The following is a 25849-nucleotide window of genomic DNA, read 5'->3' on the forward strand; positions in this document are numbered from 1 at the left end:
TTTTCCTTCCGACCGACATTTTACTTGACACCCCCCCTTGCATTCTCTTCCCCGTCTTTTACGGCTCGTGAGTGCGCCGTATTCCCCTTTTGAACCCCGTTCTATCACGTGGGTCACCACTCTGTCTAGTCTCTCTCCGGGTGGTTCTTTACTCGTTACTATTCTTCGCTTCCCCTTTTGTGCGCGCGCTGCTTTGACGACCCCTCCTCTCTCTCGTTCTCTCTTCTTTCCTGTGTACCACAAAGACTCTCTTTCTCTCTTGACTGATAAGATGTCCTTCAAACAATCTTGGCTGCCTCGTGTCGAAAATGATCGTTTTGGTTACCGCCGTCAGCGAGTCGAGATCGGCCGGCCGTACGCGCGCGCGACGGCTTTCTGGGTTTCTCTCGACCCGGCTCTGCTTCACTTGTCGATCCGTCTACGACAGTCGAACGCTGCCTCAACATCCACAAACTAGCCCGTTCCTCTGGCTGGTAGGCTTGGAACGCGAGAAACTTCCTCCACCTCGAGTAACCTGAAACACTCGCTCGCTCCGTCATCATGGACACGTTCGGTCTCCGTGGGGACCGGTACGCGTTCCTGCGCCTCGCACCTCCTCCGTCCTATGTCGCCGGAGCGGGTCGAGGAGCGCAAGGATTCACGACTCGATCCGACATTGGTCCCGCTCGGGATCAGAACATGGCAGATGGAGAAGGTGAACCGGAAGAACGCAAAGAGGAGGAATACGATCCAGATCGGTACCAAGATCCAGAGAACGAGACGGGACTGTTTGCAGGTCAGCCTTGTCGTCTCTCCACTTTCGAATTGAATTCCACCCCTTCACTCGATGTGACTTTATACCACGATTCCTGATCGCGTCCTATTCTTTTTTGTCTCTGTAGGTACGGTCTACGAAGCCGACGACGAGGAAGCCGACAGGATTTACGACCTCGTCGATGCCAAGATTGACGAACGCAGGAAAGCACGAAGGGAAGCGAGGGAGAAAGCCGAACACGAGAAGCAGTTGAAAGAGAGACCGACGATCCAAAGTCAGTTTGCCGACTTGAAGAGGGGCCTCGCCGACATGTCGGAAACCGAATGGGAAAACTTGCGCAAGTCGAAACATGCCCCATATTCTCCTCGTTTCGGTCGACTGACGAGAGGACTCGACGATGTGTCAATCCTGCAGCCGAAGTGAGCAACATGATTGGCAACAGGGTCAAGAAACCTCGATTGGAAGGTCGCAGTTACGTCGTACCCGATTCAGTCATCACTGGCGCACGAGATTCCTCTGCCCTCGAATCGTCCCTCGCTTCCGAACAAATGGTCAGTTCTGTCTCTGAGGCCCGACAAGGGGCCAGTCCTGGCGTCTCGGAAGCTGATCAGTAAGCGGTATTCTTGTAGGCCGGAGGGTTCGAGACTCCTGCAGAGGCACATCAAGATTTTGCCGAGATTGGACAAGCGCGTGACAAGATGCTGCAGATCAAACTCGAACAAGCCGGAACGCAAACCTCGTTAGGATCTTCCTCATCCCTCGGTGTGAAGGGGTCCGGAGCTGGAGGCGCAGGTGCGAACGCGTTGGGAGGCCTCAGCTCGACTATCGATCCCAAGGGATACTTGACAGGCTTGGACAGTCAGATGCTCAAGACATCGTCAGAGATTGGGTGCGTATCGATCCTTCTCTCACACGTCAGCCTGTAGCTGATGCGCAAGAGATCGGGTTTGTTGACAGCGACATCAAGCGTGCCCGAGCTCTGTTGCAATCGCTCATCAAAACGAACCCGAAGCATGCTCCGGGATGGGTCGCGGCTGCATGGTTGGAGAACGTTGCCGGGAAGCAGGTTGCTGCGAGGAAAATTATCGCGCAAGGTTGCGACCAATGTCCGAAGAACGAAGATGTCTGGATCTGCGCCAGTGAACTCAACGTAAGTTGCACCTTTTCTCTCGTTATTGCCTCGCATGTTCGATTTCTGTGCACTAGATTGATCTTGCCCATATTTCTCAACAGACGAACGAGAATGCCAAAGTCATTCTCGCCAACGCGATTCAGGAACTTCCGCAGTCGGTCAGGATCTGGATGAGAGCAGTCGAGCTCGAGTTCGAAGTCAAGGCCAAGAAGCGTGTTCTGCGGAAAGGTAAGTCAAGCGATCTATCGAACATCTGATTTTTGAGTGCCAAGCTCATGCCACTCTTTTTGTGCGATTCAGCCCTCGAGTACATCCCAGCGTCGGTCAAGCTGTGGAAAGAGACAGTCAAACTCGAAGAGAATCCCGAAGACGCTCGAATCCTCCTCGCTCGAGCCGTCGAAGTCATCCCGCACGCGCAAGAACTCTGGCTCGCACTCGCACGACTCGAGACTCCCGATCGTGCTCGACAGGTTCTCAACAAGGCTCGCAAAACGATCCCAACCTCTCACGAGATCTGGATCGCTGCCGGTCGATTGCAGGAACAGGAAGGTAATCACTCGCAGGTCGACGCGATCATCGCGAACGGAGTCACGGCGCTCAAGAAGAACGGAGCTGAACTCAGTCGAGACCAGTGGCTCGCCGAAGCTGAGAAGGCCGAGGGTCAGGGTAGTCAAGTCACGGCGCAGGCGATCGTCAAAGCGACCATTCACCTCGGCTTGGAAGAGGAGGACCGACTCGACGTCTGGATGGACGATGCGCAGACGATGGTTCAGAAGGACAAGATCGCGACGGCGAGAGCGATTTACGCCTACACACTCAAGGTCTTCCCGCAGAAACAAGCCGTGTGGAGGAAAGCGGCAGAACTGGAAAAATCGCATGGCACGAGGTGCGTTTCTCCGCAATTCATGCTTGCCCTCCGGAAGAGCCTGAATCTGATACGTCTTCGTGAGCGGCAACAGGGAGAGTCTGCTAGCTCTACTCAATCGAGCCGTCGAATCCGTGCCACAGGCCGAAGTTCTCTGGGTCAGTCTCGCTCACATAAACCATCTCTCGCACATGTACTGAAACGTACTGCCTATACGATAGCTCATGGCGGCGAAAGAATCTTGGATGTCGGGAGACGTCGATGCAGCCCGGGAGATCCTGTCTCGCGCCTTCGAGGCCAATCCAGACAGCGAAGGCATTTGGCTCGCTGCCGTCAAGCTCGAAGCTGAGAATGGTCAGATCGAAGCTGCGAAACAACTAATGCAGCGAGCAAGAGAAGTCTCGGGCACCGAACGCGTCAGTGCTTGTCTCGGCTCAGGAACCCTCGATGCCTCTTTCGCTGACAGTCGAATCGACCACATGTAGATCTGGATCAAATCGGCCGTGTTTGAGCGCACACACTCGTCAACGGACGACGCGCTCAAGATGGTCAAGGATGGGCTCAAGACCTATCCCGCCTCGGCCAAACTGCACATGATTCACGCTCAACTGTTGCAGACGATCACGCCCTTGCCTCTCGCACAATGTCGCGAAGCCCTGTCGATTGGAGTCAAGAAATGTCCGACGGCGGTGCCGTTATGGATCATGGCGAGTCGATTGGAAGAGAACGCAGGAGTTCGAATCAAGGCGAGGGCTTTGCTCGAGAAGGCCAGGAGTATCAACCCCAAAAGTGAGGAAGTCTGGCTCGAGAGTGTCAAGGTTGAAGAACGCGATCAATCTGGAGCTGCCAAAGGAATGCTCGCTCGAGGTAAGAATTTATCTTCGTCACCATCCTGCAACGAGAGTGTGGCACCATCTGATATTGATCGCTTTCGCTTGATCGTGCATCACAGCTCTGCAAGCACTTCCTGCATCAGGTCTTCTCCACTCATACTCGGTATGGACCGAACCTCGACCGACGCGCAAAACTCGTTCCGTCGACGCGCTCAAGAAGACCAACAATGCCCCTCCCGTCTTGTGCACCGTCGCACGACTGTTCTGGGCCGAACGCAAGATTGACAAGGCGAGGAGTTGGTTCGAACGCGCGGTCAAAACAGATTCAGGCGATTCGGACTACGGAGATGCGTGGGCGTGGTGGTGGAAGTTTGAGAAACAACATGGCACTGAGGTACGTAGTTACGGGGTTCTCTCCTCTCTCAAGTCGTGTCTGGGGCCCTGATGATCTCGAGCTCCCAAACACACAGGACCAGAGGGAAGCGCTTCTCGCGCAATGCATCACTGCCGACCCTCATCACGGACTGATCTGGCAGTCGGTTGCTAAAGACCCACAAAACGTCAACAAGGATCTCAAAGCGATCCTCGATCTCGCGGCTGACAAGGTCGAGAGTCTCAATCCTCCTCCCGCGACAATCTCGTAGACTCTGTCCCGTCTCTCTCTCCTGTCGCCGGTTCCTTTGATCTGGAAAATAGATACTGGTAGTCTTCGTTTGCAAATGTTGTTCGAAACGATTTGGACCGAAACGATTTGGACCGAAACGATTAACGAAACCCTACTTGGCCTTGCTGCTCTCGTGTCCGATAATCTGACGAGCGATGTCCTCGAGATCATGTGCGACGATGTCGGGTTGTCCAAACAACTCAGGCAAAGTGAGGTACTCTTCGTGTGTGACATACGCAGTTTTGAACCTGCACAACGACAAAAATTTCGCCATAGCGTGTGAGTTGTTCTGCCGAGTCTTGAACCAGGCAAGTGGATTTGGACGCGGACGACTAACCCAGCTTTCTTGGCGGCATGGAGGTCCCACGTATGGCTCGCAACGAACCACCCGTACTTGTCACCAGAGTCACCCGATTCTGCCCCCAATCGTTTCCACACGTTGTCGTACACTTTCCGATCAGGTTTCGCAATTTTGATCTCGTCGCAACTGATGTATTCCCATTGAGAACTGTCGTTCGTGAGATTCTTGCGAAACAAGTTTCGTGTAGTCTCGAGTGCACCATTGGTCACGGCGAGCAGTCGGAATCGAACGGGATCAGATTCGAGCAACAACCGGGAACACTCGACCAACCCAGGTCGGGGAGACATATCGGCGACCGAAATGGTGACAGGTTCGAGCAAGTTGGATTCAATTGAAGAAGCAGAGGTTGAAGGGATCAATTTGTGCATGAGGTAGATGCGCGGTAATGTCAATTTCAGCACTTGAGCGATTGGCCTTTTCAATCAAGGCAAAGGGGCCAAGCCGTCAGGATCCCATAAATCCTGGTCTTGTACGTGAAGAACCCTTACTTGTATTCGCCGTTCATGGACAGGTACGTAAAGTCCCTCTGGGCAGCATGGAACCAATCGTCGATAATGGAACTTGCGCGCTTTTCGTCCAGATCCGGAAACACCTGAAACGATTTCCGAGGACACATCAGCACGGTCACGAGGAAAGTGAGCGAGAAGAACGAAGGGATTGGTTGAGAGTAGACGAACGGTCAAGAGCGCTTTCACTGCCTTATCGAAGGAGAAGCAAGTCCCAAGCACATCGAAGCAGATCGGAATCCTCCTATCGATTGTCTGTTCACTCATGTCGCGCTCGATGTGGTGGTGGTGTGGTGAAATGTGGAGGAGGGAAGACGCGTGTACATGTGGAGAAATGCCAAAACCGCCTATTTGTCCGGCTCCCACGTCATCAAAACGCCGCGTCGGAGCGCGCGCCCCCTCACATCCTCGATACTCTCTTGACTTCCGCTCTCCACCTGAACCCCTGACCACTAAATGCTTGTTCCTCGAATGACCTCCTCCAACCTGGTGAAATTCTCGTCCGTGAAAATTTCGTCGTCCCTCCTTCTGACCGGCCTGTCTCCATCTGGCCCTTGACCCTGCCGGAAAGAGAGAGCGTCTGCGGTCCTGACAAATTCGAGTGATCTCGCTATCGAGTCAACCGACACTGATGATGGTGAGGACGGCAAGGTCGAGGGAAGGATCGAAATCAAGTGCTAGCAGATTCACAAACGAGCGGAAAAGTTTGGGTCCAGACAACACAGATGTCAGATTCTTGTTTGGTAGAGCTTCGTCAACGAAAAGTGAACATGTTGTACCTTTACGATCTGGAACGCTGCAGAATTGGAACCGTTGAGAAAACCGGTCAAGTCGTCAGGAGAACGGGCTCCGGTACTAGGGACAGGAAGCGCGAGTGCAGGACATTGGCCGATGGTCGCTGGCAATGCAGGATCAGACTCTGCTTGACTGTATAGCCTCGAGAAAATCAGGACTACTTTGGGACGCGCTCTTCGAACGACCATTCAAGAATGCGTGCTCACGGCCGATTCTGTCCTTCTGGTGCCGATGCTAGTGGCACTTGAACAGTCTCTGCTGGATCATCGTGATGCTCCTTCAGTTTCGTGACGACTTGTCCGATCGTTCTCAGCTCGGCTTGTAGGAATCCGATATAGTCTTGGGCTTCTCTCAACTCCCGGATCAGCTGATAGGGTTCGAAAGGCCATTAGTCGGGCTGTAGACGAGTGATTCACGATTGACGAGAGCTTGCCTGAACGTTCAAGTAGTGCGGGTCGCCCTTGCCCGAAAAGTCATGTCTCGAACCTGATTGAGGAGATTGCGGCAGCGGTTCGGACGGAATTGCGGCAGACGGTTCCACACCGTCATCTCTCCGCGTCTCTGACCGAACGCTACGATCGTAAGGAGATGCGGATGTATGTGCGATTGGCTCGGTTCTCGGGGTCGTCTGGGTCGAAGTGGGATCGGCCGAAATGGTATCGTCAAACTCGTCCAAAGCCTACCACGCACCCGATGGCAGCATCAGCTCGATCGGACTTGGTTGAGGGGGTTCGAATTCGCAAGACAGAAGGGTAAACCAAGACTAACGGCTTGAGCGATGCGAGCGATTGAATCGACAGAACCCTCTTGCGGTTCTGGTGCGGATGGCTGGAATGAGAGCATCGAACGTTCTCCTGATCTCATCGCGGCGACACTGCCAGGTCTCGGAGACGGCGAGTCGGGCAAGTCTGTATGTGGCGACTGAGACGGGCGAGAGCGGGCAGAAGAGAGTCGGGGAGGGAGGGCTGAACGCGCGGCAGACGGCGGGGCCGCTGGCGGCGGAGGAGTTGACGCTCCGGCACGAGCATGGTCGTCATCGTCGAGAAAGTCCAACAGGCGTTCGAGGTTGGACGTTGCAGCGCCGGCAAAGGTACTCGTGCTCGTCGCATAGGACGAAGGTACGCTCGGAGGCCGACTCAAGGGCGTGTCTCCCCGGGCGTGTCTCGTGCGCGCATCTCCAGAAACGGACGAGGTTAGGCTCAGGTCGCGATAGTTGTCGGTCAAGTCGGGATCGGTGAACGACAGGTTGGCCGTGCGGGGCCGTGCGCGCGGGCTGAAGGCCATTCTAACGACGACAAGCTCGAGTCTGGTCGAGTGAACGCGCGAGAGATTGTCGCCGGAAAATTAAGGAGATCAACAAACATGCGAGACGCGTGCGCGACCGGTGCCAGAGAGGATTGATCAGTTCCCCTGTCTGTGCGCGCGCCGCACTCTTCCTGCTCTCCTCACAGCCTGTTTGCTCTACCGTCTGCTTTGCATACCATTCCGACCATGATTAAACGATCGGCTCACACTGGGCACGCGCTACATATCGGTCGCGTGGGGCTCTAGGTCTCTAGAAATGAAAGACAATCTGCAGCCTAAACATCGCGCGATCGTCGCCGCAAACGCCCCTTCCTGGTGGACGTACCTCTCTGTTTGTCTTCTTGTTTTCCTTCTTTCTCGCGCACCGACCCCCGTCTCTCGTTTGAAAACCCCGTCGCTCCTTCCGCTCCTCTCGTTTCTCTGGGATCTCACCTCTCGCCTGTTGCGAGCCGACACCCACACTCTCGTTATCTCGATCATGAGCGAAACACCTCCACTCAAATCACATCATGAAGTGGTCATCGCCGGAGCAGGCATCTCGGGATTGACGGCGCTGATCCAACTGAAACGTCAGTTGAACGTGTCGGACATCCGAGTCTAGTCCGTATCGCCTCTCCTACTCAGTCTGCTTGGGAGTCGTCTGATACGATTGACCTGTGACAGTGAAAAGGGAGCGGACCTTGGAGGAACTTGGGCCACCGTGCGTTCCCCCACTCACGCCGTGTCTCTCTGTGCCATCCACTGACCCAGAATCGATTCACCTGGCAGAACGTCTACCCTGGCGCAAGATGCGATAGTGCGCTTCCCTTTTGGGTCCGATTCCAGCTTTCGGCCGGAACAGACACTGATCCGGTTCGCCCTTTGTACTGCAGTCCCGGTCGCGTTGTACTCTTTCTCCGTCGGTCAAATTCTGCTTACATTGCGAAGCAACCAACATCGGACTCACGTTCTTTCGCGTTGTAGTTTTCACCCGCAAAAGAATTCCCGACGCAATGGCCCTCTTCTACCTCACTCCTGTCCTACTACCACCGCGTTACGGCAAAGTATGCGGTTTCACACCTCATCACCTACAAGACTCTGATTCAATCCGCCACGTTCTCGCGCTCGACCGGACTCTGGACTCTCGAGATTCTCGACCTCGCATCGGATTCGATTCGCATTGAAACCTGCAACGTGTTCATCGCTGCTGTGGGAGCGTTGTCTGTACCGGCAGATCCTCCGTTCGATACAAAAGACTTCAAGGGTCGGGTGATGCACACGGCCAAGTGGGACGAACAGGTTTCGCTTAAGGACAAGAACGTGGTCGTGCTCGGCAACGGGTGTTCCGCCGCTCAACTCGTACCCGTTCGTCCTTCCTTCCCTCCGATCCAGTTTGATGCAGAAATATTTACCCTGGCTCCGGATAGGCCATCCTCGATCAAGTCAAATCTGTCACGCAAATCGCGAGATCTCCCCATGCTATCGTACCTCCCAACAAAGTTCCCGACACTGCCTTCGTCAACTCGCTCATCAGATGGATCCCCGGCGTAAGCTATCTCAATCCCAGTTCCGGAATCGCCAAGCCAGCATTCGGCTGACTCTTGACACGGAGCGCAGCTGTTCTCGCTCGTCAGGTTTGCAGTGTTCTACTTGTGCGAATCGTACTTTTGGATGAACGACGACACGGTTCAAGCGAAGCGAGGGCGTGACAACGTCAAGCAAGCTTCCGATCGCTAGTAAGCGTACTTAGTTGTACCCGAGATCTTCACGTTGCTCCCGGCTGACGAGCCGAACTTCTCTCTCTGACGCTAGTATCGAGAAGACAGCGCCCAAAAAGTACTGGGACTCGCTCAAATTTGACTTTGAGTTTGGACAGAAAGTAGGGAGAAATCCTCTCGCTTTTCAGAGTTCTGGTTACCTTATCTCGATTGACGATTCCTACGCGACGAGCAGAGGAGAATCATTGATTTCGCCGGATACACACGATCGCTACATTCGCCCAAGTTTACCCTGATCCAACCTTCGACAATTGTTTCCGCCTCCGATCACTCGCTCTCGCTCTCTTCTGGACAAACCCTTGACGGCATCGACGTACTCGTACTCTCGATCGGATTCAAAGTGACCGACTACTTGTTTCCACTAGAGATCAAGAACGATCGAGGAGAGAGTCTCAAGGACCGGTTCAAATCGAATGGAGTCAGGACTTATATGAGTGCGTTCACTGCAGGGCCCACATTTGCGTGTCTTTCCTGAACGTGGAGTAACAGAGCTGATGGGACCGAGGCAATGCGGAACAATCGGGAAAAAACAGCTTCGATGGTCGAGAGTTTCCCAAACTTTTTCATCCTGATGGGTCCCAACTCGGTAACTGGCCATAGTTCGGTCCTGTTCAACACGGAATGCACCGTCAAGTAAGTCAGAGTTGCCTGTATCGTGCTGGATAGAAATACTGATACACCCTGCTCACTTAGTATGATGGTCAACCTATTGAACCCCGTCTTCAAATCCCTCAAGCGAAACCCTTCTACTCTCGACAATCGTTCCCGAGTCTCGTCAGCCTCGTCACCTTCGATCTCTCCCTCGAAGCCAGAACGCTCAAATTCAGTCAAGAGCATGGTTTCGTTCGAAGTGTCCAACTTGCTCGAATCGCAATTCGATCAGAACGAATCTCGATACCCAGTCCTCGTCAGCAACACGAACGATTCCGCGAGTTCATACCACTCGCAAAGACGCGCGAGTGGAATCTTGTTCTCGGATCTCGAATTCGCTTACGAAGGATCCAGGGTAGAGAACCCCGCGTCCTCGAGAAAGGTCAAACCACAAAGAGGAACTCGGATCGGAGCAGCACCTACGGTCGAAGTGACCCTTGAAGCCGAGTTGGAGTGGTTCGAAGCGTTGAGAACCGAGATGAAGAACAAAATTTGGGAGAAACAACCAAACCTTGTCAGTCTCTCTCTCTCTTCTACTCTATCTCTCGTCCGAGAGGTCCTCTGTTTCGCTCACTGATGCACCGAGAGTGATTTCAGAGCTGGTACACAGACAAGGAACAAGGAGGAAAATGCACAACCCTCTGTCAGTGAAAACCCCTATCTTTGTTTCGTTCCCGCTCAAATGAGACGGGCTTGAAGAGTCACGGTGGACTGAATTCCGCGTTTCGATTCAGACCCGTGGAGTCAGTGGCACTTTAAGCGCTCGACTGAAACCATCGTCAGAGATCGATTCGTGTGGACCCACTGTTGATCATACTTGCCGCCGAAGTCAAGAACAGCACGCCTCGATCCCTTTGACAATCTCGTCGACCCCGGACACGACAGATGAGCAGTTTCGTTCGGAGCGAGTCGGAAATCTAACCTATCGAGTTTCGCGAGGGATACTCTTCAAGCTTTATTTACGTCATTTCCGAGTGCTTTATGGATACATCTTATCTGTCCTTACTTAGAACAACTACAATCCTTACGTCCTAATGAGAGGCTACAAGGAAGAGAGAGACTGATGGAATTGAGCGGGCTCGGATCTCGTTTCGAGTTTGTGGCAACTGTATCGTCTCGACATGTGACAGAGAAGTGTCAATGACCACCAGTTACACGACAAGCCCCGAACATTCGGCGTGACCCGGATTTCGGTTACAGCGAGGGTTTCTTGAAGGAAGCAGATCGATCCGAACCCAGCCGAAACAAGATTCGGATCAATCGCACCTCGAGGCATTGGCCAAGCCCTCTCGTCCTAGAGCCTTCAAGCTCTTCTCCTTTCTTTCCAAACTTACATATCGCTTGCTTGACCTAACCAATGTTACCGATCACTCACTCGCCCATTTCGACCCTCGGATTACGTGGCGCAATCTCGGCTGGAGCGCTGCGGGGCCGAATTGCACCGCCTCGCTCGACCCTTTGTGCGTGTGGTGCGTACCGTCGATCGTTGACGACTGCTTCGACTCGAGTCTCGTCTCGACACTCGTACCAACCTCATCCACAAGGTAAGTCCCGTCAATCCATACAGTAGAGAAGCTGTCATTGATCGTCGCCAAGCGGATACTCTAGATCATGCTCCAACCGCATCGGTCGAAGGCTCGTCTTCCTCCATAGCGACACCATCAACAACGACGCTAGAAGAAGGAGGAACAATCACCCAATGGAAACCTTCTCGACCACACGAACAGTACTTGCTGTCACATCCCGTGTACACTCGGCAAGACCTCGAGAGTATTCAAGTGTTGTACCTGCCCCCGAAGACCTGGTCGGATCGAATCGCGAGGTTCTTGGTCAACTTTAGTCGCAAAGGATTCGATTTCGTCACTCGGTACAAGGTGAGTGGAATTCCCCCTAAATTGTTCTCTCCACCATGCGATTCTGACTCGGGAAAGATCTTGACTTGCTCCAGCATGCATCACCTGAAGCGGCCGAGCGAGCACTACGTGAATCGGGCAAAGAGAGCCTTACCCTGCAGGAGAAGCGCGACCAAGGGTTCGTCATGACGGTCGATCAGTGGATGGCGAGGATCCTCTTTGTACGCCTTCGTTACCTGATTCGTTCTGTAGGATCGAAATCGCTGACTTCTGCCTTACTTTGACGCATATGTCGATAGCTCGAAAGTATCGCAGGAGTTCCGGGATTCACTGCTGGTATCTTGAGGCATTTGAGATCGTTGCGCTTGATGAAGCGAGACGGAGGTGAGTTGGTTTCCTTCGCATTCAGCTAAACTTGAGGAGCCTACTCGACCGAACGACAGGACTGAGACTTCGGGTTCTGGTATCTTTCAGGTTGGATCAATACGCTGCTGCAAGAAGCCGAGAACGAAAGGTACATCATCTTTATCCCCCAACGTACTACGGAATCCAACAATTTTGCTGATTCTGGTACTTCGAGGATACAGGATGCACCTCCTGACATTCATGAAGATCAAGGAACCCTCTGTCTTCTTCAGGCTCATGGTACTCGCCGCTCAAGGCGTCTTCTTCAACCTGTTCTTTGTTTCATACATCCTCTGTTCGTTGAACTTTCCTTCATCAAGCTCGTATTCCTTCACAGATCAGATCTAACTCCACTTTCCAAACGAAAATGATTTCTAGCTCCAAGGGCATGCCACCGATTCGTCGGATATCTCGAGGAGGAAGCGTGTTACACCTACACGCACGCAATCGAAGCCTTGGACAAAGGTGAATTGCCTGAATGGGAACCGGGACCAGGCAAACAGAAAGTCCCGACCGTTGCGAAGGACTACTGGAGGTTGGGAGACAACGCTACAAGTGAGGTTTTTTTTCCATTTGTTTCCCTCTCCGTCGGACGACTCGAGCTCAAACTGATCGTGCTCTTGTTCTTGATTCTTCTTAGTGAGGGATATGATCCTTGCAGTCAGAGCTGACGAAGCAGGTCATCGGTCAGTTCATGATTCATCTTTCGTCCGTCTCTCGTTCACAACTGTGGTCTAAACTCTCTCTTTCTCGACTGGTTGTTGACAGATTCGTCAATCACACCCTCGCGAACCTTTCGCAAGACGATTTCAACCCAGTCGCGCTCAAACACGCGAGTCCCGTCCAACAAGGACAGTTGCCAGGATTCACGAGGGAACAAGGATTGGAATGGGCAAACCAAGTCGAACGCGAGATGAGAACCGCACTCGATTCAACCAACGACAGTCTCGAATCAGGAGGATCGAAACCTTCCACAACGAAACGACAAATGAAATCTCAAAAGCTTGATTTTCTTTCGTTCTGACCTTCTTCATTATACCTGCACGATTCCCGGTTTCTGTTTCAGTCTGGCACGACTGTACCTCTCTCGATTGTCTCCTGTTGTCTGTTCCCTGTGTACCTATCGATCATCGCAAGTAATCTAATCTCCACTTTTTCGATTCCGTATGTGGAAGCGAAAGTAAAGAGGGCACTGCAAGTTGGTTCGATTTGATTGTGAAAAAGATAGCGAAGAGAAAACGACGAGGCATGATTGTCCATATAAACACAGAGGTGAAAAGGTTGGGAGAACCCCTCCAAGAAAGATGAGAAAGGAGAGATGTGCTGCGAAATGACGATGAAAGGTAAAGAACGAAAAAAAAGAGTCGAAAACGAAGATAAAGAGAGTAAAAAGATGAAAGAATCAAATCTATTGGGATTCAGATTCCGAGAGCGATTGAAGGAAGTAGTGGAACTCGATCGGGGACGAGTTGATACCGTAACGGTACACGAACCTCGAAGCGACGTAGGAAGAAAAGATCGAGTGGGCGTAGGCAGAAGGCAGGCGAGACAGGAGCGTGTCGAAACCGACCTCTTCGATCAAGACTTTGGGGAGGGCGCGAGCCATAACTATGTAGAGAGAGAGATTGGTTGGTCAGTATCGTTTTGATGATCGACACTGTCACAGGCAGATAGGGAGACTTACCAGCACGACGAAGCTTGATGTCGTCGTAGAGGCTCGATTCCTCCATCTCGTTCTGAAGCTTGATGAGCTTTTGCGAGAGATCGTCCGACAGGCTGATACGAAGGATGAAAACCGATAAGTATCCGTCGAGGCGGGAAAGGCTGCTCGGGAAGGAAAACTTACAGAGTGTAAGCACGACCAGTGCGCTCGTGTTCGTTCCAGATCGTCTCGAACTCGGCAGAGGCATTCTCAGAGACTGCAAGAGATGTAAGGAGTCAGACACAGTATAAAGCGATACGAAGAGTGAGAAAGAAGCGCACTAGTCCGTTGGATGCACTTGACGTATTCGAGGTAGAAGTCCGAGAACGAATCTGAGAAAGAACGCTCTTGTTAACAAACCGGTCCCTTGGAAGAGATGCAAGTGATCCTCGCAACTAACCTTCACCAGAAGGCGAGCACATGAGGTCGAGGAATTGTTCGTCGTTGAGCGACATGCCGGCAAGAACCTCCATGGAGGAACTCGTGACACCTCCCTTGTTGGAAGACGAGTCGCGGTAAAGAACGACACCGTGACGTTCGAGTTGCAGACGAGCGTTTTGGGTAACGAACAAGTTGGCACTGAGAATTTCCGAGCGCGAGGTTAGTTTGGTGTGTGATCGCAGCTGATTGACTCCAGCAGGAATGGAAAACTCACCCTTCGACGATGTACTTGAAGTTGGGCACTCCTTCGGCATCCCAGAGCTGGTTGACGTTCGTGACGTTGACAGATTCGGGTCGTCCTCCACAAGGGACGAGGATATCGGCCTTGTAGCGGAGGTGAGCAGTGTTGCGGAAATCAGTTCCGTCAGCGACAAGCTCGCCGTCTGATTGTAAGAGGAACAACGAAAAAAGGAAAGAGTCAGATGCGGAGAGAGAGACGAGATCTGGCGAACATGATCGACTGACCAGGAAGAGTGACATCACGGTCTTCGACGAGGACGAGGTAGCCGTTCTTGCTGAGCTTGGAGCGGTCAAAGTTGTTGACCATGATACGAGCCTTGGCGAGGCGAACGAGTTCTCCACGGTCGAGTCCCTCCGGGTCGTGGATCGTTCCAGAACCGTCGATAACTGCAGGTTTTGAGGATCAGGTGAGCTTCCCCGAAGCTGAAACAGAAAATTCCAAGTGAGATCGAGACGCACTAGTGATAGTCTTGTCCTTCGAGAGGAGAATCTCGTTCGATCCGAGATCTCCATCAGGACCTCCCGTCTGAACCTTCTTGATGTCTTCCTCCTTGATGCCGAGTTTCCTGTAGATACCAGTCGTGTATCCTCGCACCGAGAGCGACGTCATACCGAACGCGTCGTGAGGAACTCCTCCGTGAGTAGCGGCAGGCTTGCCGGTCGACGAAGCCTTCCACCACGGCGCGCCACGAGCACGCGCATGGTCGGCGAGCCAAGCCATGTATCCGGCGGTACCTTCATCGGGACCGAAGAAGAGCTGAAAGAAGATCGCGTTTCACATCAGTCTAGGCTGGACTTGACAAAAACACGATGAGAGGAAATAGGACTTACGATCTCTTCCTTGCCATACAAGTCGACAATCTTGTCCTTGACTCCGGGAGTCTTTCCGGGCAAGAGCAGGTCGAGGATACCGTCGACAAACTTTTGGAACACGATCGCGGGGGAAGCGCCAATGTCGGGCAAGATGGCACCCTTGGATCCACCTTCGGGGATATCCTTGTTCTTGAGCGCCTGGGTCGAAGCGAGACCGTACACCTCGTCGAACAGGTTACGTTGGTTGACTGGTGACAAAGAAAGAGGCGAGTCAGTTATGATGCAAGAACGAAAAGAAACGCAGATTAGAACGCACTCGAGTAGGCCTCGCGGTTCCTCGACATGATCATGCGAAGTCCACCGCGAGCAACGTCCTTCATGCGCAAGTGGAAACCACGGAAGCCGTCTCCGACGACGAGGAAGAGTCCGTACGCTCGGGTAGGGTACTCCATTTCGGGCAAGAAGTTGGGGTCGAGGCGGAACGAGAGCGCGACCTTGGTCGGGGTGTACAAGTTGGTCTTGAGGACGGCGTTGTTGAAGGTGACGAACGATTCGAGGATCTGCGCGTCGTGCTTGTTGAGCACGTGCTTCTTGATGTGCGCCTTGAGCTGCTCGCCGTTGAGCACCTCGGCTGATTGCAGGCGCGCGTACGAGAGGGTCGGCATGAGTTGGTTGCCGAACTCCGAGTAGTAGTGAGTCATCGAGAACGAGATGTACAGGAGACGGATCTGTTGTCAGGAGGAACTTCGGTCAGTCTCACGGCGGGTCCGGCGAAAGAGAAAGAAAGCTGACGATATCCGGGTACTGCTGCAGAGTCTCGAGGATGGAACCTCGAGTGAAAGTCTCTTGCCTGAATCGGGCCCGGATGTCGGACAGGACTCCGGCTTGAACCGTGTCGTTCTCGTCGAGAAGGTCCTTGAGCGCAGAGTAGGCGGGACCGAGGCGGTTCAAGAAGTGCTGGGCAAAGATCCATCCCGAGTAGGCGTAAGCGGCTTCTTGGACCGAGAGTTGCGAGTGGGCCTCGAAGAGAGGGTTGTTGGGAAGAACGTCTGAACACCGGCGAGTCAGCTCTGGTGCAAGAAATTTTGGATCAAGGAGCGGAACTCACAAATAAGGGATGCTTCCTTGATGATTTGGATAATCGACGCTTCCGAAGGAGGGCCTTGAAGCGGGTTGAGGTACAGCGAGATGATCGTGACGCCGTTCTTGAAGTTTTCGACGTACTTGCGGGTCGAGTAGAATCCGTACGAGTGGTAGAGGTCACTCAGAGCCGAGAAGAAGCTACGTGTGCCACCTTGCTTGTACGCGATCACGAGACGACGCTCGCGACTCTTCTCGACGTCGTACGCCGCGACGACAGGACCCATCCTCCGTTGGGCCTCGTCGATCAACTCTTGGTAAATCTCGAGCGTGTTGTCGGTTGCCTTCTCGAGGAAAGTCTTGTCGGCAATCTTGCGAATGTCGACTCCCGGTTTCGACAGTTCTTGCGGGGTGAGCGATGCAGCTGCGTCGACAAACTCGCAGCGCGAGATGAAGTACGAGCGCAATTGTTGCGCAACCGCTCCTTGATCGTTTGCGGCAGGTGCGGCGGGTGCGGCACGGTACGACTCGAGACGCCATGCGACTTTCGACGAGTCGGAATTGTCGAGATACTTGGAGTCGATTCGCTGTTCGTATTTGGGTCCGTTCTCGAGCGAGACTCCTGGAGGCGAAGTGAAGATGTAGACGGCTCCGTTCTGCAGAAACAAGCGTCGATGGGTGAGCTTGCAAAATCTAGAGGCGCTCGGAGATTGGAATTCTGAGCAACTCACTTCACTCTCCTTCTCGAGCTTGATTTCGAGGTAGTCGAGGTGAGCGGCATGAGCTTGAATCTTGGCCCCGTAAAGAGACTGCAAAGTGCGATGTTTTGCAATGTCAATTCTGACGGTCTCAAAAGACGAGAAAATCGCCTGAGCGAGAGAAGCGTACCTCGACATGGTCGGCAACCTCTTGCGGGCTCGTGAGGGAAAAGTACCCATCGTCGATGCCGAGCGATTCGTAGAACCATGCGATTTCCGATTCAACAAGCGGTTCAGGAATGAAGCCGTTCGTCGCGACAATCTAGAGACAACGAAGGAAAATGTGGACGAAGGATCAGTCAGTGTCATGTGCCGAGGTTGTAGCACGTTGAGGGAATATCGCTGCGGCAAGGCGCGGTTTGAGGCGCGAAGTCGCGACGGCACTCCGAAATTCGACTGCGAACTCTCGACCCTGCCCCCACTCCAAGTCCAAACTGCAGTTCCTTCACTCGAGCACGCAGCTGGGTATGGTTTCGAACGCAGCGCGGGGCGTGCAAGGCAGGAAAGGAAGGGGTTCCCGGACTGAGAATGAATGAATCAACTCGAGCGAACTCACCTCGAGCACCGCTCGTTGGTGCTTGTCCTTCTCGGCGTACTTGGGTGTTGCGTACCCTTGATCACCGTTCTTGATCGTACCGTGTGCTTTTGATTGCGAGAATCCCGAGAGGGACGAGCGAGAGCACGTCAGCTGAGCGAGCGGGGGAGTTCGGTTCGACGACGACGATGGGGGGGACCGGGCTTGTTCAAGCGCTACTCACCTGGTGAAGGTGTTCTCGGAATGTCGAGGTGCGCCAAATGCGACAATGCTGATGGAGGGGCAATCATGGTGGCCTGTGGACGTGTGCAAAGGAGGAAATGATGGGGAAAAGGGAAGCGACGAAACCGGGGAAACCGAAAATCAGTCAGGAGATGCCTCTTGCGCGCGCGCGTCTCGCGCCAAACGTCGGCTGCAGGACAACCCATCTTTTTTCTCCCTTTTTGCGGGCGACCGACCACGTCAGCCTGCGATCGCCGCATTCGACTGCGGCGCTCAAGGCGGTGCGACGGCCTTCCTCAACTCCCCTCGTCTTTCAAGTGGAACTCGAGACCAACTCACCATTGTGTTTCTTGGCTTTTTGAGGGGTATAGAGAGCGTAAGGGGGATAGCGATCTTGCGAAAGGAAAATAGGAAAAAGAGGGAAGAGAAGGAGATGCGAATTGCTCAAAAGTAGCGAACGTGATCCCGTGGGTAGCTTGCGCTATGTGCTCGGCCTGGTGTGATTCCACTAGACGCCAGCTGTATGCCCTCAAGAGAAAGCCCCCGTGCCGCGCAGAGCTTTTGCAGGTCACGTTCTCCCTTCTTTCTTGGTCTATTTAACCTTCGAGCCTCTCACGAGCAAGCTGCGAGCGAAAAGACGAGCAAATTGGGGCAGAGACCTTCTTTGTCCACGCGTTTGGCCGGAACTAGACCCCGAAATGAACGGATCACGAGTGTAAAACGTGACCAGCCGGGACCCACAGTTCTCGAAAGAGAGAGGTCACGAGTTGCGAAATTTCGAGCGCTCCGAGAGAAAAACTTTTCATTTGCCTGTCCACCCCTCTCGGAATCGCACCCCACTCGCTAGAGAGTTCGTCAGTGGCATTGCCTACAGTCCACGTAGCGTGACCTGTGTACATAGTTTACATTTGTGGGTTCGTGAGAGTCAAGAAACATCGTTTCGAGAGCTTGATGGGGGGCAGAGACTGCCAAGTTCTCGAATATTCGAAACTTTTCATTTGAACCCCGAGGTCAAGTGATGCGGTTCCAACAGGACACGTCAGGCGGACAGTTGATCGTTCACTGAGCATCGAATCTCTCACAAACAGATGCGCAGCTAGGAGGGCTGAAATAAAAGTTCTACTGCAGGTTTCTACTTTTTGGGGACGGCGATAGCCTCGATTTCGAAGAGAACGCCGAGAGGAAGACGTGCGACCTATGTGTGTAAGAGCAAGGGGGACAGACATGGCGCGAGAGCACTCCAATGTCAGTCCTCGAGGCAAGTGCGAGACACAAAACCACGACCGGCTTACCTCGACGCAAGAACGAGCAGGTTTCGCTTGTCCAAAGTGCTTCGTGTAGATTGCGTTGACCTGTTGACACATCGAGTGGGGGGTCAAGTTTCCGATCTTGTCTTTGAGCTCAGAAAACAGGCAACCGTGGTCCTACCTTGGCAAAGTCGTCCTGTGTTTAGCAATCGAGTGAGAGAGACAAAAGTTCAGTTCGAGAACAGATTTTCCGATCTGATTCAAGGGGCAGTTTGTTTACCATGTTCTTGAGGAAGACGGTCGTCTTGACGACGTGAGAAAGGTCCGAACCGGCAGCCTCGACGACCGCGGTCAAGTTCTTCATCGCTTGTTCCTGTACAACCCGCACGCATCGTTTATCATCGATACGTCCTTTGAAGATGATCTCGACGAGGTGGAAGCGAGGATGCACTCACGGTTTGTTCCTCGACACCGCCTTCAATGACCTTCATGGTTTCAGGTACCAACGGGACGCATCCCGAGCAAAAGATGAGCGAATCAGTCTTGATCGCTTGACTATAAAGCGGCGACAGAGCTCCGTGTCAGTCTTTTGAAGCGAGATGTCGGTTCTAATCGGCAGAAGCCAACCGGCCGCTGGAAGGTGGTGTAAACTGACCTGTAAGGGCCGACGGCCGAGGGCGCGTTGGGGGTCGAGACGGTCGTGTACGGAGCAGACATGTTGCGAGTTGAAGAGTAAGGGCGAGTTGCGATGATACGGGAGCTGAACGAGAACTGGACGCGGGTGAGGGGAAGCCGGGACAGCTGAAGCGCGCGGCGAGGGTCCACCGAAATTGTCAGGTCCGAGGGCACAGAAGCAGCGGGAGCTCGTCAGCAATGGAGACGGACCAGACGGGACATGCACTAGTGGAGAGGCGAGAGTCATCGATGGTCATTCTCGGCACTCGGATCTCGTAATCTCGACATGTTACTATCGAATATTTACAACTATATACGCTCGCTACTGGCCATGTACAGCTCAGATAAAAGGACACTGTCCTGATGATTGAGGAAGAGTGCCCAGACGTTCGATTTTATGTACATTGCAGGTCTTTGGGGTCCTCCCTCCGGGCGAGCTGGTTCACGAATGTAGCATCTCGTTCCGGACTTGATCAATCCACCATTCCTTCTCGGTATTCGGTTCGCTCTTGACGGGTGACCCGAGGAATATATCCGGCGCGAGCGTCGTCAAACTTGCGCCGACCGTAGAGAAGGCCGCACTTGCCGGACGCGGCGGCGACATGGGCAACGTGAACGTCAAGTCAAAGTCGTACCCACTCTTCGGATGGAACCCGACATTGTCGCTGGTCAGAGGCAATGATGGCACATCTGCCGAGACGGCTGCGCCGAGCGCCAACGGAGGCACGGCCCACAGCGACGGTTCCGCCTCGTTCGTAGGCGGATACGGCAGCGGCGGGTAATTGTCGAGGTTCGGAGGGAGTAAATCTTCGCCGGCACTGAATGGAGTCGCTGGAGAAGGGTAGGACGATGAGGAAGGTTCGGTCGATGTATGTGTGAGCGAGGGCGAAGGCGGATGCGATCCGTAGCAGGAGCGGCTCAGCATAGACCCTGAGGATGCCGAGGTCGATATCGAAGCTGAGGAAGCGGAGCGCAGGTGAGCAGGAGGTACCGGGGCAAACATTGACTTGAGCCGCGGAGACGGCAACGGCGAAGGGATCGAGCACAGGTCGGGCAACGGCGGCAGTGCAGACTCGGGGATGATCATCAAGTCGATCGGAGGCATGACAGGTTGAGGCGAACCCGAACTCTCACGCGAGCGAGGGGAAGTACGGGGTTCCTCATGTTCGTTCGGTGGAGAAGGAATATCTGTTTCGCAGATCGCGATGAGATCATGCATTCGTATACCTCTGGAAGGGGGCAACTCACCTTGGTCAGCGGTTGATGTCGCATCGCATGCGGCATACAGCGCACGACGATGCTCGATTTGTTGTTGCGCAACGTGCAGGTCGGCGCGATAGATGCAACAGGGCTCGCGGCGCTCGCGTTTGGCGGTGCGCTTGCACGAACTACACGCTGGCTTGGTGCCGTCACAGCGGACGCGACGAGCTTTGCCTGTATTAGTGGCAGAAGCATCAGATCCGAACAAATGTTCCCAAGGGAGATCCGAAAGAGGGGAAGAGGGGAATTGGGACGCACAGGCGAGGCAAGCAAGCCCTTTCTGAAGCGGTTTCCCTGATTTACCCTTCCCTTTGCTGTCGTCACATTCGGCTGGGTCGCGTAGTTCGCGCGCAGTGGAAGCAGGAGCTGCGATTAGAAAGCAAGTTTCGTTGGGTCAATCCCGAGGCGCACGTGCCGAGACTGAGCCTACGAGCGGGAGGGATACTCACGTGTCTTGCGCGCCGGGATAAATCCTCCATCGTACTCGCAATGTTCAGGAGGAGGCACACCGTCCCACGCCGCTTTGCGACAGCATGCCGAACATGGGCTACCTCCGCTGCATTTGACCTTGCGCTGTTGGCCTTGGGTCGCGCACAGAACACGGTCACGATAAGGATCTGTCAGCACTGTTATTCCGACTATCGATTCGTCATGCGGCCCGAGATGACGAGCGAACGTCGTCGCGAGCCGAATCGATGAATCCGTTGATTGATTGAACCGAGCGGGGGGCAGCTCACAGGCTTTGCACGCAGGTGAACGTAAACCTCCCTCGCGCTTGATCTTCCTGCCACGGCGCTCCGAACTGGCTGCCATTGGGTGTTGAGGCCGAGAGGAGGGACGGACACCGACGCACTACTTGGCGTGTCCTCTCTCCGCGAAATTGCAAGTCGCGCGCGCTCGATTCATCTCGTCGCGAAATTTCTTACTCGAACACTTGACCTTCACGTCTGGGGCCACCTGATTTCCGCGGCTGCTTCGATCGAATGCTTCGATCATTCGGCGTCGACATCAGTGATCGACGACTCAGTGCATTGCTGACAGCTGTAGTACTGTATCATGATTGCGAGGTAGTCAGTATCACAAAGGTTCCGGTTGTTGTTGCGAATGATAATTTTGATATCGAGCGGAAAGCATCATCCGCAATCTTCCGACTGTAACTCCGTGGGACCGCCGCACGGTTCTTGCGTCCCCTGCGTCATTAGCCGACGGCGTCTTTTAGTGCTCACCAACTGCCATGCGCGCTTGATAAAAGACAAGAAGGGGTCGGACGAATTTTAATTTTGCCGGCGAGAGAGCGCTCGGCCGAAGCGACGGCAGTAGACAATCAGATTCAGGTTGCCGACTTGGAACTGCTTACACAAATTCCTAGCTCTAGTTACAGTTTGGAAGACCCACCGGAACCACGAGGCTCTTCGGGCCGCCGGGGCGCGCTCCCGACTTCCGATGCTGACACCCAGTTCCAAGCTTCTCTTTTTTCTCACGCTCGCCTGGCCCGCCCGTCCCGATCGCCTTGCCCTCCTTTTCCCTGCACGTACCTGGGGGATCAGCGCCGACGACATGGCGTCGAATGGGTACCCCTACGGCACTCACCAACCGGGCGCGCACCACTCGCACTCCCCACTCTTGTCAGCGTCGACGTCTGGCACTGCGGGATACTCGATACCGTCGATGCAGTCTGGCGTGTCTTTGCTCTCCAACGGACCGCTCGGCGGATCGCTGCCTCCCTCGGGCGCGCCTCCGTCGTCGAGTTACCCCTTGCCGTCCGGACAATCAACGCAGCCGCCGCTGTCGTACTACAATGACCCTTACCCCGCCTCGTACCCGCCACCGCCGATTCAGCATCATCAACCGCAGCAGCAGTTCACTCAGCAGTATGTGCCGAGGCCAGTGTCGGCCGCGTCGAACAACCACTCGCCTGCAACTGCCTCGTCGTCAGTTCTCGGCGCGCCCCACGCCCAACCGCCGCTCGCGTCGCCGCACACGGTGACTGGCCTCCCGGCTGCCGCCGAAAGCCATCTTGGCCCTGAGCTGACTCCGCCGCCGGCTACGGCCACCGCGAAAGCGCGCAGTTCGGTTGCATGTGCTCTCTGTCGGAAACAAAAGGCGAGTCATGGCGTGACGTCTTGCCATTTTTTCCCATGTGAGATCTGCCTGTCGCCTTGCGCTCCGGTCCTGACGTTCGCCATGTTTGAGTAGATGAAATGTGAAGGGCCGGACAAGAAGCCGTGCCGGCGGTGTCGTGCGGCAGGAGTTGATTGCGTGTTTGAAGCACCGCCAGTCGCTCCTCCACGGCCAAGGGGAGGTGGGGTCACCGAAGCATGGGTGGAATCGTGAGTAGAGCAAGATCACGGTCGAGTGACGAAGACGCTGACGTCTCGCGGTCGTACGCGCGTCTAGCCGCCTGAGCGCGATGGATCAGCGAGTGAGCCTTCTCGAAGAGAACGGTTCTTCGCTCGTCCACTCTCCCGCCGACTCGAACCGCGGTAGCGGTACTACCACAGCTGATCACGAACGAAGAATTGCGGCGCTCGAGGCGCAGATCTACGCGTTGCAACTTCAAACGGCACAGGCTCCCCCGCCACGACAAGCTCAGCTCGACTACTCTCAGTCGCCTTTGAATCCGCTTTCAGCCTCCGTACCTCTACCGTCACCGCAGCAGCATACATACGGCATCTCGGGATACAGAACGGACTCGCCTGGGAATGCGTCGTTCCCGTTGCCGGGGTCGAACTCGGGCCAAGCTCACGCCCGGTATGCCTCCAATTCGAGCCTCAAGCACGAGTCGGACAGTCAGTCAGGTGGGTACACGCACGATGGAATGAGCGATTATTCGAGCGCGAAGCGATGGAAGGGCGACGAACGGACGCCCCGGTCAGGAAACCCGTACCAGGACGAGCCGGATTTTATCTCGCGGGGGGTCGTCACTGAAGAGGAAGCAGCCATGTGCTACGACTCGTGAGTCTTTGCCGACTTTTATCTCGCATCATCCTGCAGAGTTGACATGTTGACGGGAAGACGACCTCTTGTTCCGTCTCTATGACAATTCTCCCTCCTTGTCAACATCTGTATCACCATTGCATATCTCTCCCCTCGGATTTCCTTTCACTCGTTCCCTTCAACACATAACTACTCGCACTTGCATTTACTCTCGCACCTCTGCACGGTCACCCTTCGTCTGCATTTCCTCGTCCCGTGATCCGACTACGCTATCAGGTACTTCCTCACCTTTGCGGCCAACTCACCCCTCTCCGATCAGCATCACTTGTCATTTGTCGAGGTCCGACGACGCTCGCCAATGTACCTCGCAACGATCGTTTCGATCGGTGCGCGTTCGCTCTCTCGGGTCGACACGTTTCACACGTGTCTGCGAGAAGCGCTTCAACTCGCCCACGAGATGTTCACGCCGTTGAACGACGGCACGAAACAGTTTGCGATCCTCAGTGTCAAGGCGATCACGCTGCTTGGACTGTACTACTCGCTCCCTCACTTGCTCCTTGCGAGCGTCATGCTCTCGCACAGGGCAGGAACGAGGAGTGCTCTCGATGAGTTTGAGGAGTTGTCCGACGAGCAGAAGAATAGCAAGATCGGGCGCATCTTGGCAGAGAAGGGCAGGATGATGTTCATTTCATCGATCTGGGGCGCTTTGTGAGGCCTGTTTGCGCTTGACCCGGGAATCCTGATCACTTGGTCTGACACAAAAGTCATTGCATGGCAATAGGTACACTCAGCAAGCTGGAGAACCCTCTGGATTCGAATTGCCCATGAAGGTCCTCTTGCGTCAGATCGATGTCCTCTCGAATTCGTCGTATGCGAGTCCAGTCACAGATGCAGTCTTTCGCACGTGAGTTTCAAAGCCGTGTCATCTCGTGATTCACCGAGGCGAGTACTAATCCGAGGCGTATGTGCAACGATGTGGAACAACCAGGAACCTCGAGTTATGTGCCATCTTGCTCGAATCGTTCAACAAACTTGGTCCCGGAATGGTCAATCAAACGCGGGACAGCGAGAAGATTCGAGCACAAGTCGACCAGTCGATTCTAGAGCTCCGACAGTGGAGCATGCGACGGGCAGACATGATGGTGGTCGTCTCGCAATGGGGCGACTCTCGCGAAAGTGGGTCCAATTCAAGAATGCATGCGAGCTGTGCGACGCTGACAAGTCCATCCTGCATTTCCGAACAAACTCAGTCAAGGCGATCCTTCCGTTCCATCACGGTCAGCAATGTCTCATGCGCTACATTTTCCGACCCGAGATCCCGCTGCAACAGTACGATCGCACGGACGCGAAGCTGCGCGAGTACGCCAAGATGGCCATGGAGAGTGCGCTCGTCATACTTCGATGGGGTGTCGAGAGTCGAATCTGGATGCCGTACATTTCTTTCCTCTATTCACTCGCTCTCGATTTGCGCGACATCGTGCTGAACCCGTCGTTTTTCCGATACAGATTCTCGATCGTGGGAGGATACGTGCATCAGGTCAACATCCCCACCGCGCTGCATCACCTGTTCACTGCCGCGCGCCTGTTCCCAGACGAAGCCGACTTCCGCACAATTCGACCGCTCCTGCACCGCTTGCTCAAACAGTCGGACCTGACGATCCAAGGTCCCGCTTCAACCAAACGTGAGGTGCATCGCGCGGAAATGACCAAGGCTGAAGTGCTCGAATTCGATCGATTCGCGTACGAAGCGAGCGGTGAAGAATTCGGAGCAGACGCAACCGAAGACCAACCGGGACTCGTCGGGCACGAGATCGGACAGAGTATCGCTTCGTTCCGACTCGAGCTCAACTTGTGGTCCTCGCCGTTGAGGGCGGTCGAAGATGACACGTACTGAATATCCATATATCATCTAATCTTGCTCTTTTTCCTCGTTCCGACTTGCTTGCTCGCCTTCTGAATGTTGCATATCCGTGTTCATACGCCCTTTCGTTCTCTAATATGTCTTATAACCTTTGCAATAGAATAGCTGCCTGACCTATGTTTTTTCTATTGAGACTG

The 25849-nt window shown here is 54.2% G+C and overlaps 9 protein-coding genes across 9 annotated transcripts; 4 read left to right on the plus strand and 5 right to left on the minus strand.

Annotated features, from left to right (window-relative positions):
* Positions 1–540: 540 nt before the first annotated feature.
* Positions 541–4228, plus strand: PRP6 (U4/U6-U5 snRNP complex subunit PRP6; the record flags this gene model as incomplete). The annotated part of the gene is made up of 12 exons (XM_076679458.1): positions 541–775; positions 882–1091; positions 1169–1305; positions 1384–1643; positions 1712–1904; positions 1988–2114; positions 2187–2772; positions 2846–2909; positions 2973–3167; positions 3237–3618; positions 3704–3978; positions 4055–4228. The coding sequence occupies 12 exons, from the start codon at positions 541–543 to the stop codon at positions 4226–4228; spliced, it is 2838 nt and encodes a 945-aa protein (XP_076533366.1).
* A 132-nt stretch (positions 4229–4360) lies between these two features.
* On the minus strand, positions 4361–5382 carry JCM15063_002071 (uncharacterized protein; the record flags this gene model as incomplete). Its single annotated transcript, XM_076679459.1, has 4 exons — positions 4361–4496; positions 4586–5023; positions 5098–5201; positions 5287–5382. The coding sequence occupies 4 exons, from the start codon at positions 5380–5382 to the stop codon at positions 4361–4363; spliced, it is 774 nt and encodes a 257-aa protein (XP_076533367.1).
* A 185-nt stretch (positions 5383–5567) lies between these two features.
* Positions 5568–7194, minus strand: JCM15063_002072 (uncharacterized protein; the record flags this gene model as incomplete). The annotated part of the gene is made up of 5 exons (XM_076679460.1): positions 5568–5792; positions 5895–6042; positions 6117–6277; positions 6350–6589; positions 6679–7194. 5 exons carry the CDS (start codon positions 7192–7194, stop codon positions 5568–5570), a joined length of 1290 nt encoding a protein of 429 aa, XP_076533368.1.
* A 499-nt stretch (positions 7195–7693) lies between these two features.
* JCM15063_002073 (flavin-containing monooxygenase) lies at positions 7694–10434 on the plus strand (the record flags this gene model as incomplete). The annotated part of the gene is made up of 13 exons (XM_076679461.1): positions 7694–7815; positions 7879–7915; positions 7984–8011; positions 8088–8113; positions 8179–8559; positions 8622–8741; positions 8812–8930; positions 9007–9073; positions 9148–9406; positions 9506–9605; positions 9666–10137; positions 10221–10266; positions 10358–10434. 13 exons carry the CDS (start codon positions 7694–7696, stop codon positions 10432–10434), a joined length of 1854 nt encoding a protein of 617 aa, XP_076533369.1.
* Positions 10435–10980: 546 nt separating this feature from the next.
* On the plus strand, positions 10981–12905 carry JCM15063_002074 (alternative oxidase; the record flags this gene model as incomplete). The annotated part of the gene is made up of 9 exons (XM_076679462.1): positions 10981–11167; positions 11232–11497; positions 11572–11697; positions 11776–11860; positions 11951–11990; positions 12064–12176; positions 12260–12436; positions 12522–12567; positions 12650–12905. The coding sequence occupies 9 exons, from the start codon at positions 10981–10983 to the stop codon at positions 12903–12905; spliced, it is 1296 nt and encodes a 431-aa protein (XP_076533370.1).
* Positions 12906–13289: 384 nt separating this feature from the next.
* GDH2 (glutamate dehydrogenase (NAD(+))) lies at positions 13290–17740 on the minus strand (the record flags this gene model as incomplete). Its single annotated transcript, XM_076679463.1, has 16 exons — positions 13290–13489; positions 13566–13657; positions 13728–13800; positions 13865–13915; positions 13984–14162; positions 14239–14407; positions 14490–14651; positions 14724–15021; positions 15096–15325; positions 15394–15805; positions 15870–16126; positions 16186–16813; positions 16889–16966; positions 17046–17177; positions 17472–17557; positions 17674–17740. 16 exons carry the CDS (start codon positions 17738–17740, stop codon positions 13290–13292), a joined length of 3114 nt encoding a protein of 1037 aa, XP_076533371.1.
* Positions 17741–18804: 1064 nt separating this feature from the next.
* Positions 18805–19816, minus strand: JCM15063_002076 (RidA family protein; the record flags this gene model as incomplete). Its single annotated transcript, XM_076679464.1, has 7 exons — positions 18805–18867; positions 18965–19024; positions 19101–19115; positions 19200–19292; positions 19375–19474; positions 19575–19720; positions 19805–19816. 7 exons carry the CDS (start codon positions 19814–19816, stop codon positions 18805–18807), a joined length of 489 nt encoding a protein of 162 aa, XP_076533372.1.
* Positions 19817–20036: 220 nt separating this feature from the next.
* On the minus strand, positions 20037–21667 carry JCM15063_002077 (Zn(II)2Cys6 transcription factor domain-containing protein; the record flags this gene model as incomplete). Its single annotated transcript, XM_076679465.1, has 5 exons — positions 20037–20782; positions 20843–21028; positions 21113–21220; positions 21304–21435; positions 21592–21667. 5 exons carry the CDS (start codon positions 21665–21667, stop codon positions 20037–20039), a joined length of 1248 nt encoding a protein of 415 aa, XP_076533373.1.
* A 744-nt stretch (positions 21668–22411) lies between these two features.
* JCM15063_002078 (Zn(II)2Cys6 transcription factor domain-containing protein) lies at positions 22412–25685 on the plus strand (the record flags this gene model as incomplete). Its single annotated transcript, XM_076679466.1, has 8 exons — positions 22412–22957; positions 23051–23184; positions 23252–23809; positions 24068–24499; positions 24573–24695; positions 24780–24967; positions 25042–25222; positions 25298–25685. The coding sequence occupies 8 exons, from the start codon at positions 22412–22414 to the stop codon at positions 25683–25685; spliced, it is 2550 nt and encodes an 849-aa protein (XP_076533374.1).
* Between the last annotated feature and the right edge of the window lie 164 nt (positions 25686–25849).

This window comes from Sporobolomyces koalae (genome assembly GCF_050403365.1).
Source record: "Sporobolomyces koalae JCM15063 DNA, S_koalae_JCM15063T_v1_ctg23, whole genome shotgun sequence".
Taxonomy (NCBI): Eukaryota; Fungi; Basidiomycota; class Microbotryomycetes; order Sporidiobolales; family Sporidiobolaceae; genus Sporobolomyces; species Sporobolomyces koalae.